We start from the raw sequence: 19,577 nt of genomic DNA on the forward strand, positions 1-19,577 counted from the left end.
GCCATTGCCTTCTCCAATGCAGGAAAGTGAAAAGTGAAAGGGAAGTCACTCAGTCGTGTCCGACTCTTAGTGGCCCCATGGACTGCAGCCTACCAGGCTCCTCCATCCATGGGACTCTCCAGGCAAGAACACTGGAGTGGGTTGCCATTTCCTTCTCCAATGCATGAAAGGGAAAAGTGAAAGTGAAGTCACTCAGTCGTGTCCGACTCTTAGTGACCCCATGGACTGCAGCCTACCAGGCTCCTCCGTCCATGGGATTTTCCAGGCAAGAGCACTGGAGTGGGGGCCATCGCCTTGTCCGACAACAGTAACTAGCACATGCCAAAGCATTTCCTACCTGATAGGCTACAGCCTCATCATCTCCTTTCATCCTGCACCAACCCCCAGAGGCAGACAGGCAATTGGGCAAAGGCTCCTGTCTGCTGTGTGGCTTCATCTCAGGCTTCATCTCCCTTAACATTCATTGTGCCTTTTAGAAGGAAAAGTTTAAAAAAATATCTCTTTCAAATCTCAGTATAATTTTGCATTACTCCTTCCTTATCAGGCAGGCTCACCGGTCCTCTCTCCTGCTCTCTTTCCTCAAGCATTTCAGGCTCATCTTTTCCTGCAGCACTGCCTTCTGCTGTGCACCGTCTTGTCCCAGCTGGCCCAATCAGGGTCCCCAGCTCGATTTTGTTGGCTTATTGTATGTGTTTTGAAAAGTTGGAAACATCTTGCTTATTTTAAAAGGAGGAGGAAAGAGACAGAGTTTTAGTAACAGCTGGGACACCAATTTTGTCCACTGAGCACACAGCAAGAAGGACTGAAGTTAGTGAAATAACTTCTCAACAGTAATGAAGGTACTGGATGCAATGGAAAGGACAGGTGTTTGCATGCTGGCTCAACTATAGACGAGATGCTCCACTTTTCAGAATCTCAGTTTGCTCCTCCGTAAAACATGTTCAGGATATGTACACATCATGGGGGGATTCAGTGCAACAATATAAGCATTTTATACAGGAAAAAAATCCAGTGCGGAGAAGGCATTGAGTGACAGTGCTTTCCACAGTCTGGGCACTGTGGTAAGCCATTTTAACATACGTTATCTTAACATAAACTGCCTGTGTGCTCCACCCATTTTATGGGTGGGGAAAGCTGTGGTTCAGAGAGGAAGAATTCTCAAGCGGCAGAGCTTTGCCTATAACTCCACGTTAGAAATCCCTGTATTCTCCACCAGACCAGTTAAATTAGACTGTCTGGGGCAATTCCTAGAGGCAGGGGATTGGACCATACGGCCTTTACCAAGCTCTTCCTCTCTGTCTAGAGGCTGAAGGGGCCATGAAACAGCCTTGCTTTCCCCTAGCTACTGGCTCCCCTGTTGCCAACACACAGCCACTCCCTAACCCTCTACCACCACAGTGAGAATTTGAAATTGGGGTGAGTCCACTGCCAGGAAAAGTGATTCAATTAAAATCTCAGTTTTCAACAATATTACCAAGCTCTTCGGTCTTCACACCCAGCATAGCTGAGCTTCGGAGGTAGGGGAGTGAGAGTTTGCTAATTGTTGGGGGCTGGGGGCAGGGCGGGGAATACCGAAATGATCTCTGCCGAGGACCGGCCCTGAGCCCAGAGCTCTTCTCCACATGCCTCCAAGTCCTTCCTCCAGCTCAGGCAGGGCTAAGCAGCCCCCGTCCTTCCTACAACTCAATCAGCTTCATGACAACAACTGCAGCAGGACACACAGCAGCAGTCAATGTGTGGTGTGTTGGGCACTGAGCTGAGCACTTGACTTGCACCCTCATCTCCATCAACATCTTTACTTCTCACCACAATTTCAAGGGTAGCTACTCTCATAATGCCCATTTCACAGAAGGGGAAACTGAGGCACAGAGACATTAAAAAGTTCATAGATTAACAGCCAACTCTGCTTCATTCTACAGTCTGCACTCTTAGTCACTAGGACATATTTTTTGTCCTTACGGTTTTAAGAGAACGACTTAAGGATGTCACCCTTGAACCACCTTGCAAGCCATTAACCAAGCTGTTACCAGCCCATGATCTTCCCACAAGCCTGGCCTCTCCAGTGGTTCTGCTCCAGGATGTTTGGTCCCTCTGTGTCCATCTTTGAGCTCCCTGATCTCAGAGACTGTGTCTTAGGGGTCTCTGAGTCACCTCCTCAGCTCTTGGCACAACAGTAGGTGGTCATTACTCTGAATGTATGAACACATCAATGTCCTCCAAGTTCTAATCAAAATTCCTCACTCTTTTAAATCTCCAAGCCCTGGGCTCAGCTGTGAAGAGTCTGTGCCTGGCATAAGACAGGTGCCAAGGCTAGGGGCAGGAAGGTCCTAGCAGGCATGGGAGTTAATCTGTAAATGTGCAGTACCTTGACTCCTACCCTGAGGGGTTTGAAGATATGAGCTTTCCCTCATTCTCCCCATCCTCATTTCCCTGCTCTGGACCCTGAGAGCTTTTCCTTGTCTCTATGGTTCTGTGCCTCAAGGGGTTTTCAGAAGAAAAGCCTGAGAGAGTGGTAACTTCAGTCTAAAGAGAGGATGGAGGGGTGACCGATGGGAGTCAGATATACTCTGGTATGAGGGCTAGAAGGAAAGGGGGCCCTGTCATTTCTGTGGTTCATCAAATAAGTAACCTTCTCAAAAACACTCCTCAAAGGACAGTTCTGGAGAGGTTCAGGAGGGCCAGGCGGTGGGGGCGGGGAGGTGGGAGCTGGGCCTAAATCGATCCCAGCTTGGGGTAATTACAGGACATGTGCCCGCCACCCCAGCAGTGCGAATCAGGCTAGCTCTCTGCCAGGACAGCCAGAGCAATTAGTTAGTAATAAAAGCCTCATCACTCATTGGCAGAGAGGCTCAGTCTTAGCAAACTTATGCTTTCTCCTACCTGCCAAATTTGGAAGAGGGGCGATTTATTTAAATATGGCAGAGGCTGTGGCTACCAAGTTGAATGTTTTGGAAAGGAAATCTCAGCCAGGCTCTTCAGAAATCCAGCTCTCAAGTTCCCAGGATCCTGAAGGCAGTAGGGTAGATGATGCTATGATTCTAGGCTTTAGGTAGGACTGGATTTTTTTTTTTTCCCCAATTTCTTTCTGTCCCTCTCTCCCATCTGCCTGCAAGTGATCTTCAGGAATATTTCTGCCACAGAGATTCAGGGACTGTTGCAGGGACTATCAGGAAGAAGTGTCCATCTCCAGCTGGAGCCCCCCAAACTCTTCCTTGCCTCAGGTGCCCTGGCAAGCACCAACTCCCCACTTCCCCGCGTCGGCAACGCCCCCTGCCGCACCCCCACCCCAACCTCTCTTCAGGAATTCAGCACAAGTCTCAGCTACACTTCGGACAGCAGGCTAAGATGTGGAACCAGACAGACATCTGCAGCAGCAGTGAGCTGCCCAGGGTCGGTGGACTGGGAGGCAAAGCCAAGAGGTGAGGCAGGTCCTCAAGGAGACTGTGACCCCCTGCGGTGGCGGCCTCGGTAGCCCGCATGTCCCTCCGCACCCTTGCCCTGTCCAGGGCACGGTCCTGGAGCCACCCTGACTCTTCCTAGTCTAGCCTTCCTCAGGGTGGCAGAGGGGGGCTCATCCCTTGCTCAATCCCAGCACCCCCCGGAACAAGAGAGTGCCCAGGATCAGGGTGGGTTTTCAGCGTCCTCTGGGGTCAGGCGGCGCGGGGCAGAGGTGCCCCTAGTCTGGGTGGACGTGGGGGGCGATGGGAGAGGGGAGGCCCCCATGACACCATCTGTCCGGACTTGCAGTCGAGTCACACACACACACAGCCCTCCCTGGAGCCCCTCACGGACGCCTGACCGAGCCCTTCAGTCGCGCACACAAATACACACCGAGGAGCTCAAACCCCGCTCGCTCGCACCGACCCCACACACATCCTGGCCCATCGCCCACCGCGCACACTCTTGAGACACACACACGCACCGTCCCTGCCAGGCCACCGCAACTTCCTCTCACCCCCCAGAGTCTGGAAATGTCCGCAGTTGCCCGGAAAGGCGTAAACTTTTTGCAGAGGGGGCGCCAGGGATCTCACCGAGAAGGTGGCCAGGCCCGGGGGGCCCTGGGCAGGGTTCGCCCCGCACTCTCTGGGCTCCCGGCTTCCCTCCCTCTCCCCCACGCCCCTCACCTGGTAAACCGAGGCACAGCAAGAGGCTGTAGTAGACCACGGGCACGAAGCCCAAGCCGCAGGCCGAGCCGGGGGACCAGGACTGCGAGCTGTTGGCTACGAGGTGGGCGTGCGTGTGCTCCATGAGCGCGCCCCTCGCTCCCCGCGGCTCGGCGCCCGGCCTGCCAGCCCCGCTCCGGACGCCGGCTCGGTGGTGGCGACCGCCTAGGCAGCAGCCGGAGCAGCAGCGCCTCTCTTTCCGCAGGACTTGCTTCTACCCTTGGCCGCGGTCCCCTCCGCACCTGCCCGTCTGGAATCCCGGCTCAGCCCTCCCGCAGGGCGCTGGGCGCTGGGAGCTGGGACTCGGGAGGGGCTCCCGGAGCCCATTTGCGCGCCTCCCACCTCGGGCTCGCTCGGCTCCCGCCTCGGAGCCGGGGGGCTGGGACGCCGGTCCCCGCAGCCAATCAGCAACTGCCTGGACCCGGTGGAAGGAAGGGGTGGCGGGGTGGGGTGAGATGCTCTGGAGGAGGGGGTCCCAGCTGCCCCTCTCTGCTCCAGATTCTGGAGGAGACATGAACTTAGACCTGAGAATCCCAAAGGAAGACTGGGTGGAAACAGGCTACCTTCATCTCCAACCCTCAGTCCCCCGCCCTGAGTGGGAGGGGCGTGGTGTGGGTGGGACCTGCTTCTCCAGCAAAGGTTCTGTATTGGGGCGGGCGTGTCCTCAGTTTGCCTTTCTCGACCTTCCCCTCATCCAGCTCTCTTCTCCCCCTTTACCTCCCGCTCCGCCTCCCCTCTCCCGCCAGTGCTTCAGGTCCATCTCCTACAGAAGACTCTCCACTCAGGGCAGGGGGTGAGAAGAGGAAGCTGTAGGAGCAAGGATGCTCTCAGTTCAGTTCAGTTCATTTCAGTCGCTCAGTCTTCTCCGACTCTTGGCGACCCCATGGACTGCAGCAAGCCAGGCTTCCCTGTCCATCACCAACTTCCGGAGTTTGCTCAAACTCATGTCCATTGACTCGGTGATGCCATCCAACCATCTCATCCTGTCATCCACTTCTCCTCCTGCCTTCAATCTTTTCCAGCATCAGGGTCTTTTCCAATGAGTAAATTCTTCCCATCAGATGGCCAAAGTATTGGAGCTTCAGCTCCAGCATCAGTCCTTCCAATGAATATTCAGGACTGATTTCCTTTAGGATGGACTGGTTGGATCTCCTTGCAGTCCAAGGGACTCTCAAGAGTCTTCTCCAACACCACAGTTCAAAAGCATCAATTCTGCGGCGCTCAGCTTTCTTTATAGTCCAACTCTCACATCCATACAGGAGGATGCTCCAGGGTTCTCTGTTTTCCTGGTCCAGAGGGCCCGAGTTTAAAAGAAAGAGTGTGTGCAGCTGAGTGTGTGTGCTGACTCTGGGGGAGGCCGGAGGTGGGCTGTACCTGAGCTGAGTGCCTTTGAATGGGCTGCGGGCAGGGTAGCAGAAGCCCTCCACACCGGAGCCCTCCTGCCAGTGATAGGATGGCAGCCACGCAGGCAGACTCATCTACACTCCCAAACTTAGTACCTCATCATGGGGGCGCACTCATACACTCAGGCCAGCACGTGGAAGCCCTTTCATCCCACATCTAGACACATGAACATGGAAGGGCACCCTCATCAACATGCACAATGACCACACTCACGGGGCACACAGACAGATGCACGTGGGGACTATCTGCGGGGTGGACTAATGTCTGAAGGTTGAGTGAAGGATAAAAGAAATGAAGCTGGTGGGGATATCAGCAATCTTGGAGAGTTGGGGTGAACAGGCACTCCCATCTCACACAGTAGGCAGAGGGAGAGTTCTCCATGCGGCTCTTTTGTGGGCCATGACAGAGTTGGTAAAGGAGACATGCCTGTCCTGGGCTCAAGACAGTGTGTGGGAGAGAGTTAGAGATTCTGTAGAAATCCCAAGGAGATGGGGGCGGGAGGTGGGAAGGGGATTCAGGATGGGGAACACTTGTACTCCCATGGCTGATTCATGTCAATGTATGGCAAAAACCATTACAGTATTATAAAGTAATTAGCTTCCAATTAAAATTAAGAAAAAAAAAAAAAAAGAAATCCCAAGAAGAGGTGGGGATGAGCAGCTGCCATGGCAGGAGCATATGATGAGCTGAGGGAAGACTAAGTCTCCCCTCTGTGTCCCACCCTCCTTCAACATTTATTGCAAGGGGGAAGGGAATTGGGTGGACTCCAGGTGGCCCAAGATAAAGAGGCCCCTGGCCCCTCTATCTTGCCTCTGCCCTGCCCAACAAGGGACCTGTGTCCAGTTCCCATCATTAGAACTGTTAGATCATTACATGTCATTGTTAGATTATTACAGAGTCATGTAGGCCCCGTGAGGCCAGGTCTGATAACTCAAGCCAAGTTGGATATTAAAACTTTTCTGTGAAGTCTCCCATTTAAATGTGATTACCCCAAATAAAAACAAAACAAAACAAAAAACCTTTCCAGGTTGTTAATAAATAAAGCATGCCATCATAGAGGTTTGGGAAATAATTGTTCAAGAACCTATAGATTAGATTTGTCTGCAGGCAACCAGACTGAGATGAGAAACTGGGGTTTGGGAAGGGCAGGTGTGTGTGATTTGACAAAGCTTCCAGGCTATTTAGAGATTTCCTAACCTAGATAGCATATTCAAAAGCAGAGACATTACTTTGCCGACTAAGGTCTGTCTAGTCAAGGCTATGGTTTTTCCTGTGGTCATGTATGGATGTGAGAGTTGGACTGTGAAGAAGGCTGAGCACTGAAGAATTGATGCTTTTGAACTGTGGTGTTGGAGAAGACTTGAGAGTCCCTTGGACTGCAAGGAGATCCAACCAGTCCACTCTGAAGGAGATCAGCCCTGGGATATCTTTGGAAGGAATGATGCTAAAGCTGAAACTCCAGTACTTTGGCCACCTCATGAGAAGAGCTGACTCATTGGAAAAGCCTCTGATGCTGGGAGGGATTGGGGGCAGGAGGAGAAGGGGATGACCGAGGATGAGATGGCTGGATGGCATCACGGACTCGATGGACGTGAGTCTGAGTGAACTCCGGGAGATGGTGATGAACAGGGAGGCCTGGCGTGCTGCGATTCATGGGGTTGCAAAGAGTCAGACACGACTGAGCGACTGAACTGAACTGAACTTACCTTGTGACCCACGGATAATGCCTCAGGGCTTTTGCACTGGCTCTTTCCTCAGCTTGTAGTGCTCTTTCTCCAGAAAACTGCGTCAACCTGCTTCTTCACCTTCTTCAGGTCTTTGCTTATATGCGTCCTTCTCACTGAAGCCTTCCCTAACATTCCTATTTAAAATTGAGATCTTCACCCAACTCCTGGCCAAAATGTTTACTCCTCTGGCCCTCCCCTGCTCGATTTTCTCTGTAAGCTTGGCACCATGGACATACTATATGCAATTTGTTTTTTAGCTTGTTTTTATCTGTGCTTCTAGACAGTGCTTGCATTTTGTAGGTTCTCAACAAACACTGAAAGAATGGAGGGCCCTGGCAGCACTGACCTGGGGCATGCAGGGTATAGGGCAATGGGTCTGTCTTTGTGGAATAGAGGGTCAGAAAATTGGGTCTCGGTAGGGTTGGGGGAGGGTACAAGCTCAGGTTTAGCATGTAATTATCATGTATGACTGCTACTTTAAAAATAATTTATGTGGTTTGATTCTGGAACTCCAGTTCAGCCGCTCAGTTGTGTCCGACTCTTTGCCGCAGCATGAGCTTTGCCCGACCCCATGAACCGCAGCATGTCAGGCCTCCCTGTCCATCACCGACTCTCGGAGTCCACCCAAATTCACGTCCATTGAGTCGGTGATGCCATCCAACCATCTCATCCTCTGTCGTCCCCTTCTCCTCCTGCCCTCAATCTTTCCCAGCTTCAGGGTCTTTTCAAATGAGTCAGCTCTTCGCATGAGGTGGCCAAAGTATTGGAGCTTCAGTTTCAACGTCAGTCCTTCCAATGAACACCCAGGACTGATCTCCTTCAGAGTGGACTGGTTGGATCTCCTTGCAGTCCAAGGGACTCTCAAGTCTTCTCCAACACCACAGTTCAAAAGCATCAATTCTGCGGCGCTCAGCTTTCTTTATGGTCCAAGTCTCACATCCATACCTGATCACTCTAAAAACCGTAGCCTTGACTAGAAGGACTAGGACTCTAGTTAGAGACTCTTTATAAAACCAGAAACTTGACTGGGGAGAGGAACTGTACTACATGGGGAACTTTAATGGGCTTTGTTTCTGAGCCTGCATCTCTCCATCTATAAAATGGGGATGAAGGAAACCAGGTATGCCTCATTCGAAGGATGCTGAGGAGGGAGAGAGGGTGTGGAGCAGCAGAGACAGTGCAGACTACAATTCTGGAGAACAGAGAATTGGACTGGGTTCTCTGCGGCTCTATCAAGAGCCTTGGCAGCTTGTCAAGGTCCAAGTTTCCTGGGAAATGGGGGGGTGGGGTGAGAAACACTTCAGTCCTAGGTCAGGCCTTGGGTATTCTTGGTTCTGGGAGAGGGACGTGATGAATCAACAGCAAGGTCTGACCCACTTTGTTCAAGTGCTGACCCACTTGACTGGTTCGCTAAGACAATGGTGTATGTGAGCTGACAACTATGGTTGGTGAAAATCATATACTTATTCATTTTTCAACAGACTTTTGCTGGACATTTGATGTATGTTGACCAGGACTGGCCACATAATTGCACAGCCTGATGCAAAAATGAATATGTAGGGCCCTGGTTCAAAAATTAAGAATTTTAGGGTTATTAAAATTCTTTAATTTTAATTAAAGACAGCAGAAGATTAAACCAAATAAGGAGCTCTTCCAAGTAAGGGGCCTAAGTGACAGCATGCCTGTGAAGCTGGTACTGCTTAGGACACAGAGGTGAGTAATGAAAGTTAACGTTGATTGGGGGTTTATGAAACAGCTATGTCTTAACCCATTTTTTTATCCTCATGGTAACACTGGAAGGAAGGTACAATTATTAGCCCCATTTCACAGGTGAGAAAACCAAAGCACAGAGAAGCTTAGTAATTTGCCAAGGCCACCTGGGTGGGATTAGGTTGAAGGTAGTCTGGCTTCTGGAGAAGGCAATAGCAACCCACTCCAGTGTTCTTGCCTGGAGAATCCCAGGGACAGGGGAGCCTCCTGGGCTGCTGCCTATGGATTTGCACAGAGTCAGACACGACTGAAGTGACTTAGCAGCAGCAGCAGCAGCAGCAGTCTGGCTTCAGAGCCTGTGCTATAACTGTTGGGAGGAGCTTAGTTTAGTGGAAGGACAAGTATCCAACAGAAAACTGTCACACAATGTAATGTGGGCTCCACGTGACAACAGGGCAGTGATTTCATCTCTCTTGTCCTCAGCTCTATTGCAGTGCACAGTGCCAGGAAGGTGTCCAGCAACAAATCTTAAATAATAGAATAGAAATATATGGAGAATGTTAGGGGAGAGAGTTGCAAACTCAAATGCCTATAAGCCTCGGCAGGTAATAAACATGAGTGGAGCAGAACTATGGTTTATTCTTCACTTCCATAAGGAAATGTGCGATTTTCCTGGTGACACCTGGCCCTCTTGGTCTAGCTTTCATTTCTCCTCCCTTTACAGGGACAGGGGTATGAAGTAATGATTCTTTACTCTGAGAAAAACAGTTGCAAAAATATAATTCATATTGTAACTAACACTTTTTCAGTGCTGGGAAAGCCATAGGAAGAGGTGGGGACTGTAAAAAAAAAAAAAAAAAAAAAAAAAAAAACTAAAGGTATGTGCCAGCCACTGTACTGAGTTCAGGGTATACAGTTGTTTTGAAAAGTTGGTCTCTGCTTTCCTGGATCTTAAGTGCAAAAGATAGGCATGAATTAATCTATCTGATACCACAAAGAAGCGGACAGACACATATACACTCACACATATAATAATAAACTTGGGTAAATGCTTTAAAGAAAAAGTCAAAGGAATGAGAGAACATATAACAGTGATATGTGGCTTGGCAATCAGGGAAGGCTTCTCTGAGGAAGTGATATTTGGACCTGAAAGAAGATGGGAAGGATGAATAATAGTTAATTAGGAAAGAGATGGCGGGTTGGGGGTGAGGAGAGCATTTCAAGGGAGAAAGAAGAACAAGAGCAAAGGCCCTGGGGTGGGAGTGAGACAGATCCTTTGAGAAGAGGTGGGAGACTGGGGTGCAGTGAGCCAGGGTGCACGGACCCGGCTGTGCTTGGAGAGTGGGAAGGGCCTTGTAGCCTGTGCTGAGAAGTTCAGTCTTTATCCCTGGTTGTAAGCAGGGGAGTGCCAGAGTTAGATTCGCATTTTAAAACATTTGCTTTGTCAGGAGGTGGGGGATTGATGGAAGGGAGGCAAGAATGAGGATGGGAAGACAAGTTATGAGGCTGTCGAGTTGGACACGTGAGAAATGATGCTCCGTTGAACTCCAGTGGTGTTGGGTGATGGAGCCGACTGCCTCCCAGAAGTTAGGAGAGAGTGGGTGAAGGAGAGGGAGGAGGCGGAAGGGGAGGGAGAGGGGGCCACACCAGACAGAGAGGGAGAGGAATGGAGAGGCTGAGAGGAAAAGAAGGAAGAGACAGTGAGGGAGAGACAACGATGCGGAGAGAGACATGGAGAGACGAGGGATGGATGTATGGAAAGACAGACGGATAGAGAGAGCCCCACAGTGATTATAACTGAGATTGTTCAGGCTAGGCGGGTTGGCGAAAGAGGGCTTGGAGCGCCGGAGGCCCCACCTGCTCTCCCCCACCTCCCATAGGAGTGTAACTTGTCCGCTGGTCCCTCCTCACTTTTTGAGATTCTTCATCCCCAAAGCCTTTCCTGCCCAGCATACCCCCTGCAGCTCCCTGACTGACACTCCTCCTCTGCAACACCTGCCCTGTTGTGCTGCCGCTTAGGCATTACCTGTCGCCTGCAGTTCTGGACTTGGATTACCTCATGGGCAGGGTCGGTCTTCTTCCTTATAGAGGAAGAGGAAGGAAGTCTTAATCTTTCATTAAGACCTCACTGCAGGGTGTGTAGTGGCTCCTTGAACCCAGACCTGGATACATATCACAGATCAGCTCACTACTGTGTATTCATCAGAAATCTCTTTATTGAAATCAGTATAAAAAAGCTCGAACTAGCTTAATTTTAAAAATTTTATTTATTTTTAATTGAATGGTAATTGCTTTACAATATTACATTGGTTTCGGCCATACGTCAACATGAATCAATCATAGGTACACATATGTCCCCTCACTGTTGAGCCTCCCTCCCACCTTCCACCCCTTCCTATCCCTCTAGGTTGTTATAGAGCCCTGTCAAACCAGCTTCATTTTTTTAAAGGAATGTATTGAGTCATAACTGGAAAGTATGGAAGTTCACTACTGGAAATTATGGATGTTTGCTGAACTTTAGGCCTGGCTGGATCCAGGAGCAAAAAGTACCCATCCCTTTCCACCAATGGACTCTGCTTTGCTTTGGATTAGCTGCATTCTCTTATAGGCTCTTACAGCATCATAAGAAGATGGACATCCTTGGATGTATCCTAACAGATTAGTAACTTGAGCTAAAAGAGAAATTTGACTCTTGTTGGACGAGCCCTTCTGTGTACCCATGTCAACCAAACTCACCAGTTTGCATTGGATTTCTGAAGTCAGCCAAAAAATGTACCCACTGGTCATCTGGGGCTCATGGGTCCAGCAATGGAGCCAAGAGAAGAAGTTAATTCCTCCCTAACCACTTGGACTGTGAAATAAGGTAGACCGTTTATCCAAAGGAAAGTTGAGATTCTGTAACAGGAGGAATGGGAATAGATGCTGGGGAGGTAAAGCCAGCACATCTGGAAGCTGAATTCAGCCCTTGGGATGCCAGTCTGTTAGTCCTCTCTTGAAGTGAAGTTGCTCAGTTGTGTCCAACTCTTTGCGACCCCGTGGACTGTAGCCTACCAGGCTTCTCTGTCTATGGGATTCTCCAGGCAAGAATACTGGAGTGGGTTGCCATTTCCTTCTCCAGGGGATCTTCCCGATCTAGGGATCGAACCTGGGTCTTCCTCATTGCGGGCAGACACTTTAACCTCTGAGCCACGAGGGAAGCCCTTTGCCACAGTTATATGTTTTGTTTCATTTTAAAATTATTTATGTAATTTAAAAACCAGACTTAATTTTTTTTAGAGCAGTTTTTGGTTCACAGCAAAATTGTGCATAAAGTAGGGAGATTTCCCATATCTCTTCTGCCCTTACATGAGTGGATCCTCCCCCATTCCTCACCAGAGTGATACATTTGTTAGAACTGATGAACATGCACACACATTATTATCATCCAAAGTTCATATTTTACATTAGCCTTCACTCTTGGTGGTGCACATTCTATGGGTTTATACAAATAATTTAAGGACATTATTTATCATTATAGCATCATGAAGGATATTTTCCTTGCCCTAAAAGTTCTCTGTGCTTCACCTATTCATCCTTTCCTTTTCCTAGCCGCCCCCCAACTTTAAAAATTTTATATATTTTACATTGGAGGATAATTGCTTTACAATATTTTGTTGGTTTCTGCCATATAGCAACATAAATCAGCCATAGGTGCATGCATGTCCCCTCCCTCTTGAACCTCCCTGCCACCTGCCACCCTGTCCCACCCCTTTAGGTCATCACAGAGCACTGGATTTGAGGTCCCTGTGTCATACGGCAAATTTCCACTGGCTATCAAATTTTAAATATGGTTATATATATGTTTTAATGTGACTCTCTCAATTCATCCCTCCCCTCATGCCCACAAGTCTATTCCCTACATCTGTGTCTCCATTGCTGCTCTGTAGACAGGTTCATCAGTATTCTCTTTCTAGAGTCCATGTATGTAAATGTGTTAATACAAAATATTTGTCTTTCTCTTTCTAACTAATCTCACTCTGTAGAATAGGCTCTAGGCTCATCCACCTCATTAGAACTGAGTCAAATGAGTTCCTTTTTATGGCTGAGTAATATTCCTTTGTATTATAATGAACCACAACTTCTTTATCCGTTCATCTGTCAATGGACCTCTAGGTTGCTTCCATTTCCCAGTTATTGTAAATAGTGATGCAATGAACATGGGGCTATATGTGTCTTTTTCAATTTTGCTTAACCCTCCTTTTTAATATCAAAAGTATCTTGTGTATGAACCATAAACAAACACTGAACTCTAGTTAATGACATGCCTGCTGAAGTTCTGGAGTGAGAAACACTCAGTGTGTCACTGTAACGAGCATCACAAATTGAAATGCGTTGATGACTAGAGAGAAGGATGGACAGATATGTGTTTAAGCAAGGAGATATTAACAGTGGAGTCTAGGTCATGGGAATATGAGTTTTCACTGTGAAACTCTTTAAATTTTTATGTATCCTTGAAAATTCTTATAGTAATACATAGGAAAAAATACCTTGTGTAAAGTCTCTTGGCCAAGCAGGTTATTACAAGCTATTGCTGAAATCAACACCTCCTTGTGGTGTTGCTGCTCCTTAGACATCCAGCCTTCAGAAGTGTTACAGGAGACCACGCCTTCCCTGCTATTAGGCTGTCAGAATGGTACCTGACATACCCCCTGATTATCCTGGTTCTCTGCTGCCCTTGGCCAGCTCTGATAGATCCCTTACCAGCTTGCCTTTGTCTGCAGCCTCTTGTTTGCTCTCCTTGAGTTTCTAAGCAGTGTTGGTTTTACTCCACGGGCATGGCTTATGGTTGAGGACATCTTGGTGGGCTGCTGAGGATTCATCACAGCACTGCTTGTAGTAGCCATGCACTAAGTTCTTTGAGGGGCATGCCAATTCTCATGGAATTTGGATAAAGTCTTTTGTTTCTTGTCATTGACCTGTCAAGTGGTCAGGGGCCGGCAAAGAGCAGGAAGAGAATATTTCTACAACTGTGTGCCTCTCTCTCCCCTGTGGCTCTGTGGGGGGAAAAGGTAGATTTCATCAACAGGAGACGAGTGGCTGTGGATGAAGGAAAGGAAATGGACCTTTGTCTGAGAGGAAGGGAGGTGAGAGTTAGGGGTGTGTGTGCGTGTGTGTGTATTTGTCCTTGTGTGCACGAACATGTATATATAAGTGCAAGTATTTGCATGTGTGTGCATGCCTGTGTGGTGTACCCGCACATGTGTGTTTGTGTATTTCTTCACATATGTGTGTGTTCATGGGTGTATGTGTGCACACATAGGTGTACATCAGATTGTGCTTGTTAGATTGAGGGAAGGCATGTGCGTGGGTGTTTGTGGTAGAATGAGGGAGGTTGTAATTGATCAGGATGTTGAAACAGGAGAACAGTCTTTTCTCTTGTGCAGAGAGACCTACAGGACTACTAAATAGCCTTTAAGGCTCATTTTGCTCCTGTCACCTTACCTGACAGAAGTGACGTGAGGGAGAGAGAGAGAAAAGAGGAGGGGAAGGACAGGAAGCAAGGGGAGGAGTGAGGAGAGGAGAAAACAGAGAGGAGATGAAGCTAAGAGAACCAGTCTGTCTCATCAAAAGACCTCTTTCTTATCAGGTGGGGAAACATGCAACAGCAAAAGGTAGAAAAAGAAATCATATCTGAGGGTGACATGTTGTGATTATCAATACTTAAGCATTTAAGTGACCTCTGGGAAGTGGCTATTTCACATTCGGAGGCTGCACAGAATCTTATTCCTCTTCCTAACAGATCCTGATTTCCTTTTCAAAGAGTGATCCTCCGCACCGGATGGGTTCTCAGAAGGAGCGTGAATTCAGGAACTTGTCACCCGTTTACAGAAGCAGAAAAGGCCAGATCCTTTGAAGGAGGACAGTGGGGACCGGTCAGGTACCCTAAAGTTGGTCAGTTAGAGTCTGTCTGCTGGGGCTTAGAGTCTTGAATGAGTGGAACATGGGCAGAAGAGATGGATTTTACTCATCTCTGCAGGGACAGCCCAACAGGACTCATTTGCTCTTGGGCCATTTCTGTGATTCACGTTTTCTGCCCATTCCAAATCTATGACTTCTTGCTTTCCCGTGAACCCTCTAGTATCTCCTCACTCCCATGTTTGTGGCAGCATTATTCACAATCTCCAAGATGTGGCCACAACCTAATGTTCATTGATGGATAAATGGACAAACAAAATGTTATATATATAGATATACATATATATATACCCACACATATATACGTACATGCATATATAATAATGGAATGTTATTCAGCTTTAAAAAAAAGAAGAAATTCCTGTCATTGTGATAATGTGGATGAATCTGTAGGACATTAGGCTGAATGAAATAAGCCAGTCACAGAGAGACAAACACTGCATGATTCTCCTTACATAAACAAAGCAAACTCATTAAAGCAGAAGGAGAATGGTGGTTGCCAGGGGCTGGGGAGTGGATGGGAAGGGAGAGTTGCTACGCAAGGGGCATAAACTTTCAGTTATGCCAGACAAATAAATCCTAGAGATCTTATCTTTAACATCGTGCCTATAGTTAACAATATTGTATTATACACTTAAAATTTGTTAAAGGGCAGATCTTATGTTAAATATTCTTATGTGCGAAGTCACTTCTATTTCCGACTCTTTGAGACCCTCTGGACTGTCGCGTGCCAAGCTCCTCTGTCTACGGGATTCTCCAGGCAAAACTAGTAGAATGCGTTGCCACGCCCTCCTCCAACAGATCTTCCCAACCCAGGGATCAAACCTGTGTCTCTTATGTCTCCTGCATTGGTAGCTGGGTTCTTTACCACTAGTGCCACCTGGGAAGCCCAAATGTTCTTCCTACAATTTAAAAATAATCTCCTAGAGATAAAGATGGGCTAGATAAAACTCTGTAATGATGTGAGGAGTACTTCTCAAAAAACACCCCTAAGACTCTCCCTTTCATTTAAAAGACACACATTGATCAGCCAAAGATCTTTATTCTCATTACAGTAACACTTCACAATTGACAGGACTTTTAACAAAGTACAGGCATATCTTGTTTTATTGGGCTTTGCAGATACTGCATTTTTAACACATTGAAAGTTTGTGGCAACTCTGCATTAAGGACGTCCATCAAGACACTATCTTTCCCACTGCATTTTGTCACTTTATGTCTCTGTGTCTCATTGTGGTAATTCTCAAAATATTTCAAATCCTCCACCAAGCAAAAAGATTATGACGAGTTGAAGGCTCAGGCAATGGTTGGCATCTTTTAGCTAAAGTATCTTTTATTTAATGTGTTTTTTTAGACATAACGCTATTGCACACCTGATAGATTGCAGTATAGTGTACACATAACTTTCTTTTCTTTCTTTTTTTTTTTTTTACACATAACTTTCATGTGCACTGGGAAATAAAAACATTTGAGTGACTCACATTATTGTGATATTTACTTTATTGCTATAGTCTGGAACCAAATCCACAATATTTTCAAGGTATGCCTGTATAGCCACATAAACCATTCTATTTTAATCATCATTATTCTGTGAAGTGACCAGGGCTTAATTAGCTCATTTTGCATATGGGAAATCTGTGGCTCAGAGAGAGGAAGCAGTGTGCCCAAAATGAAGCAGTGTGCCCACAATGACCTAGTATTTGAGAGCTGTGGGACCCACAGAGAGAATTCTATCCAATTGCCCCACTTTACAGATGAGAGAATTGAGATCCAGAGAGGTTAAGTGATATGTCCATGACCACACACTGCATTAGCGTCAGAGCTGGAACATAAACACAGCTTGTACAACTCAAAGCTGAAGCCATTCTCAGCACAATTGAGAATTGGCTCCAAAAGAGACAGTACCAGTAGAGTTACTGTTACACACAGTACCATCATGTCTGTGTGTTGTATGAATGAAAAGTGACCAAATGTCATTTTCCTTTGATTTGTGGAGTTTCAGAGACCAAGAATTCTCACATACTGTGTAACACCCAGAACATTTGAGGTACTTAGGTTGTGAAACTAAAAAAAAGAGAGATGGTTTGAATATTCTTTCCAGCCAGCTAATCATGAGACCACTGCCCCCCCACCCCACCCCAATCCTTGAGCTTTTTCCATTCCCAATCATTGCCAAAAAGTTCAATTTTCTTTAAGAGCCTTAGAAATAGTCTTAAGAGGGAGATATGGGGTATTAAGAACAGTGAGAGTGAAGATACTTACCAGAATCTTCCCCGCAGGGATAAAACATTGAAATGTACAGAGGCATGACTCATCAATGTCTAGATAAGGCAAGTTCCACTAGGCAGCAATGGGGACAGAAGAAGAACAGCTAGAAAGGACAGCAGGCAGGCCATCTAATGGCAGGACTGGGCTAGGTAGGGCAGAAGAATGATCTGTCCTGTTCAGGGAAATTTCACAGTGTCCTGAATACCTGAGCACTGAAGGCTGCTTTCTCCGGAACAAGGTTGTCATCCCAGAGACTCTGCATTACTGATCTAAGAGATCAATTCATAACGTAACATCTGGTTCTAGTGTTGCTCTGCCTTTCTCTTTAGCTGTGCTATGAGAGGAGAAGCTGCTGGAGACTTGAAGAGATAATCAAGTGCTTTGCCCAGGCTTCCCAGGTGGGGGTTACCCAGACTCCTGGCTGCTAATTTCTTTTTTTAAAATATAAATTTATTTATTTTAATTGGAGGTTAATTACTTTACAATACTGTATTGGTTTTGCCATACATCAACATGAATCCCCCACAGTTATACACGTGTTCCCCATCCTGAACCCCCCTCTCCCCTCCCTCCCCGTACCATCCCTCTGGGTCGTCTCAGTGCACCAGCCCCAAGCATCCAATATCATGCATTGAACTTGGACTGGCTATTCGTTTCATATATGATATTATACATTGTTTCAGTGCCATTCTCCCAAATCATCCCACCCTCTCCCTCTCCCACAGAGTCCAAAAGACTGTTCTATACATCTGTGTCTCTTTTGCTGTCTCGCATAGCTGGCTGCTAATTTCTAAAGACAGCATGTCCCTTAGCTTCCTTAAGAGTTACATATGAGGCTTTCCCAAATTGATAACTTCTGATTCTGGAAACACACACCCTGACCTATCAGTGTAGTGAGATTTCAAACTCTGGAGCCAGATGGAACTGGGTTGCAGAGGCTTATGTGATCTTGGCTGAGTCATTTCCCCTTTTTGTGTCCCAGTTTCTTATAGGTAAACCAGAGATCAATACAGTGTCTGCCTCATGAGGATGCCATTGAGATAAAGGAAAGAATCTAGTATTTCCTGTGTGTGTATACCATGTGCCTGATTTTTGCTGCTTGTACTATTATTAACATAGTGTTTCTTTTAAAGCCGAGTCACTTAGAAATATTTCTATTTAAAAATTAGATATTTAAAATTAATTTTTAAATTAATTTTTATCACATGTAGTCACACTAGTCTCTCTTGCTTTGTAAAGAAGGAAGTCATTTAAGAAATCAAGGGGGAAACACCAATATCATTAGAATTCTAGCTAGTACTGTTGCCTGCCAAGGCTCTGAGTCTTCTTTGTTGAAAGGGGAGATTAGTGTTCGAGAGACAATAAAGGAATGCTAGTGCCTGCTTGGGACTTTCTCTTGCTGCAGTTGGAAAGGTGGGAAAGGGATTAATTCTCCCTTCAGGCGATTCAATGTCATTTAATATTGGGCCTAGGGATCTCTAAAATTATCTTTTCCATGGTGCCTTGGTTTGTCAGGCTGCTATAATAGAATACCACAGAGTGGGTGGCTTATAAACCACAGAAATTTCTCATAGTTCTGGAGACTGAGAAGCCTAAGATCGTGGTGCCAGCAGATGTGGTGTGGTGGCTGGTGAGACCTCCCTTCCTGGTTCATGACAGAGCCCTCTCATTGGGTCTGTATCTGATGGAAAGGGACTAGGAAGCTCTGTGGGGCCTTTTTTATAAGGGCACTAATTTCATTCACGAGGTCTCCACCCTAGACCTAATCAATGTCAAAGCTCTTACCTTCTAACTCCTTCATCTTTTAAGGTTAGGATTTCAGCACAAGATCCAAAGTATGGGAACAATGGTCATAGCATCTTTTGTGACCGTATTTGGGGAAACATTGTGATGATGGACATCCTACACACCGCTTGACCTATAACATACACTCAACAAATGTTTATTCTCTTTCCCTTGCCCTGTTGTTCTCACTACTTTTTAAAAAAATTAATTTATTTTAATTGGAGGGTAATTACTTTACAATATTGTAGTGGTTTTTGCCATACAATGACATGAATCAGTCATGGGTGCACATGTGCCCCCACCCCGAAATCCCCCTCCCACCTCTCTCCTCATCCCATCCCTCTGGGTTGTCCCAATGCTCCGGATTTGAGTGCCCTGTTTCATGCATCGAACTTGGACTGGTCATCTATTTCACATATGGTAATATACATGTCTCAATGCTATTCTCTCAAATCATCCCACCCTCTTTTTAAGTAACTGTCAGACGTTCAAATATGGTGGCAATATCTAACAATGAATACATTAAAAAAATCATATGTCAGGGCTGATTTGGTATGTGAAAGGT

The 19,577-nt window shown here is 46.8% G+C and overlaps 1 protein-coding gene across 1 annotated transcript in view; it reads right to left on the minus strand.

The window, feature by feature from the left end:
* GPR139 (G protein-coupled receptor 139) overlaps window positions 1–4,248 on the minus strand; it is a 43,388-nt gene extending 39,140 nt beyond the window's left edge. Inside the window, exon 1 of the mRNA XM_040257532.1 lies at window positions 4,125–4,248. Within this exon, the coding sequence (XP_040113466.1) occupies window positions 4,125–4,248 (124 nt within the window). The remainder of the gene's footprint in view (window positions 1–4,124) is intronic.
* Between the last annotated feature and the right edge of the window lie 15,329 nt (window positions 4,249–19,577).

This window comes from Oryx dammah, unplaced genomic scaffold (genome assembly GCF_014754425.2).
Source record: "Oryx dammah isolate SB20612 unplaced genomic scaffold, SCBI_Odam_1.1 HiC_scaffold_2, whole genome shotgun sequence".
Lineage (NCBI taxonomy): Eukaryota > Metazoa > Chordata > Mammalia > Artiodactyla > Bovidae > Oryx > Oryx dammah.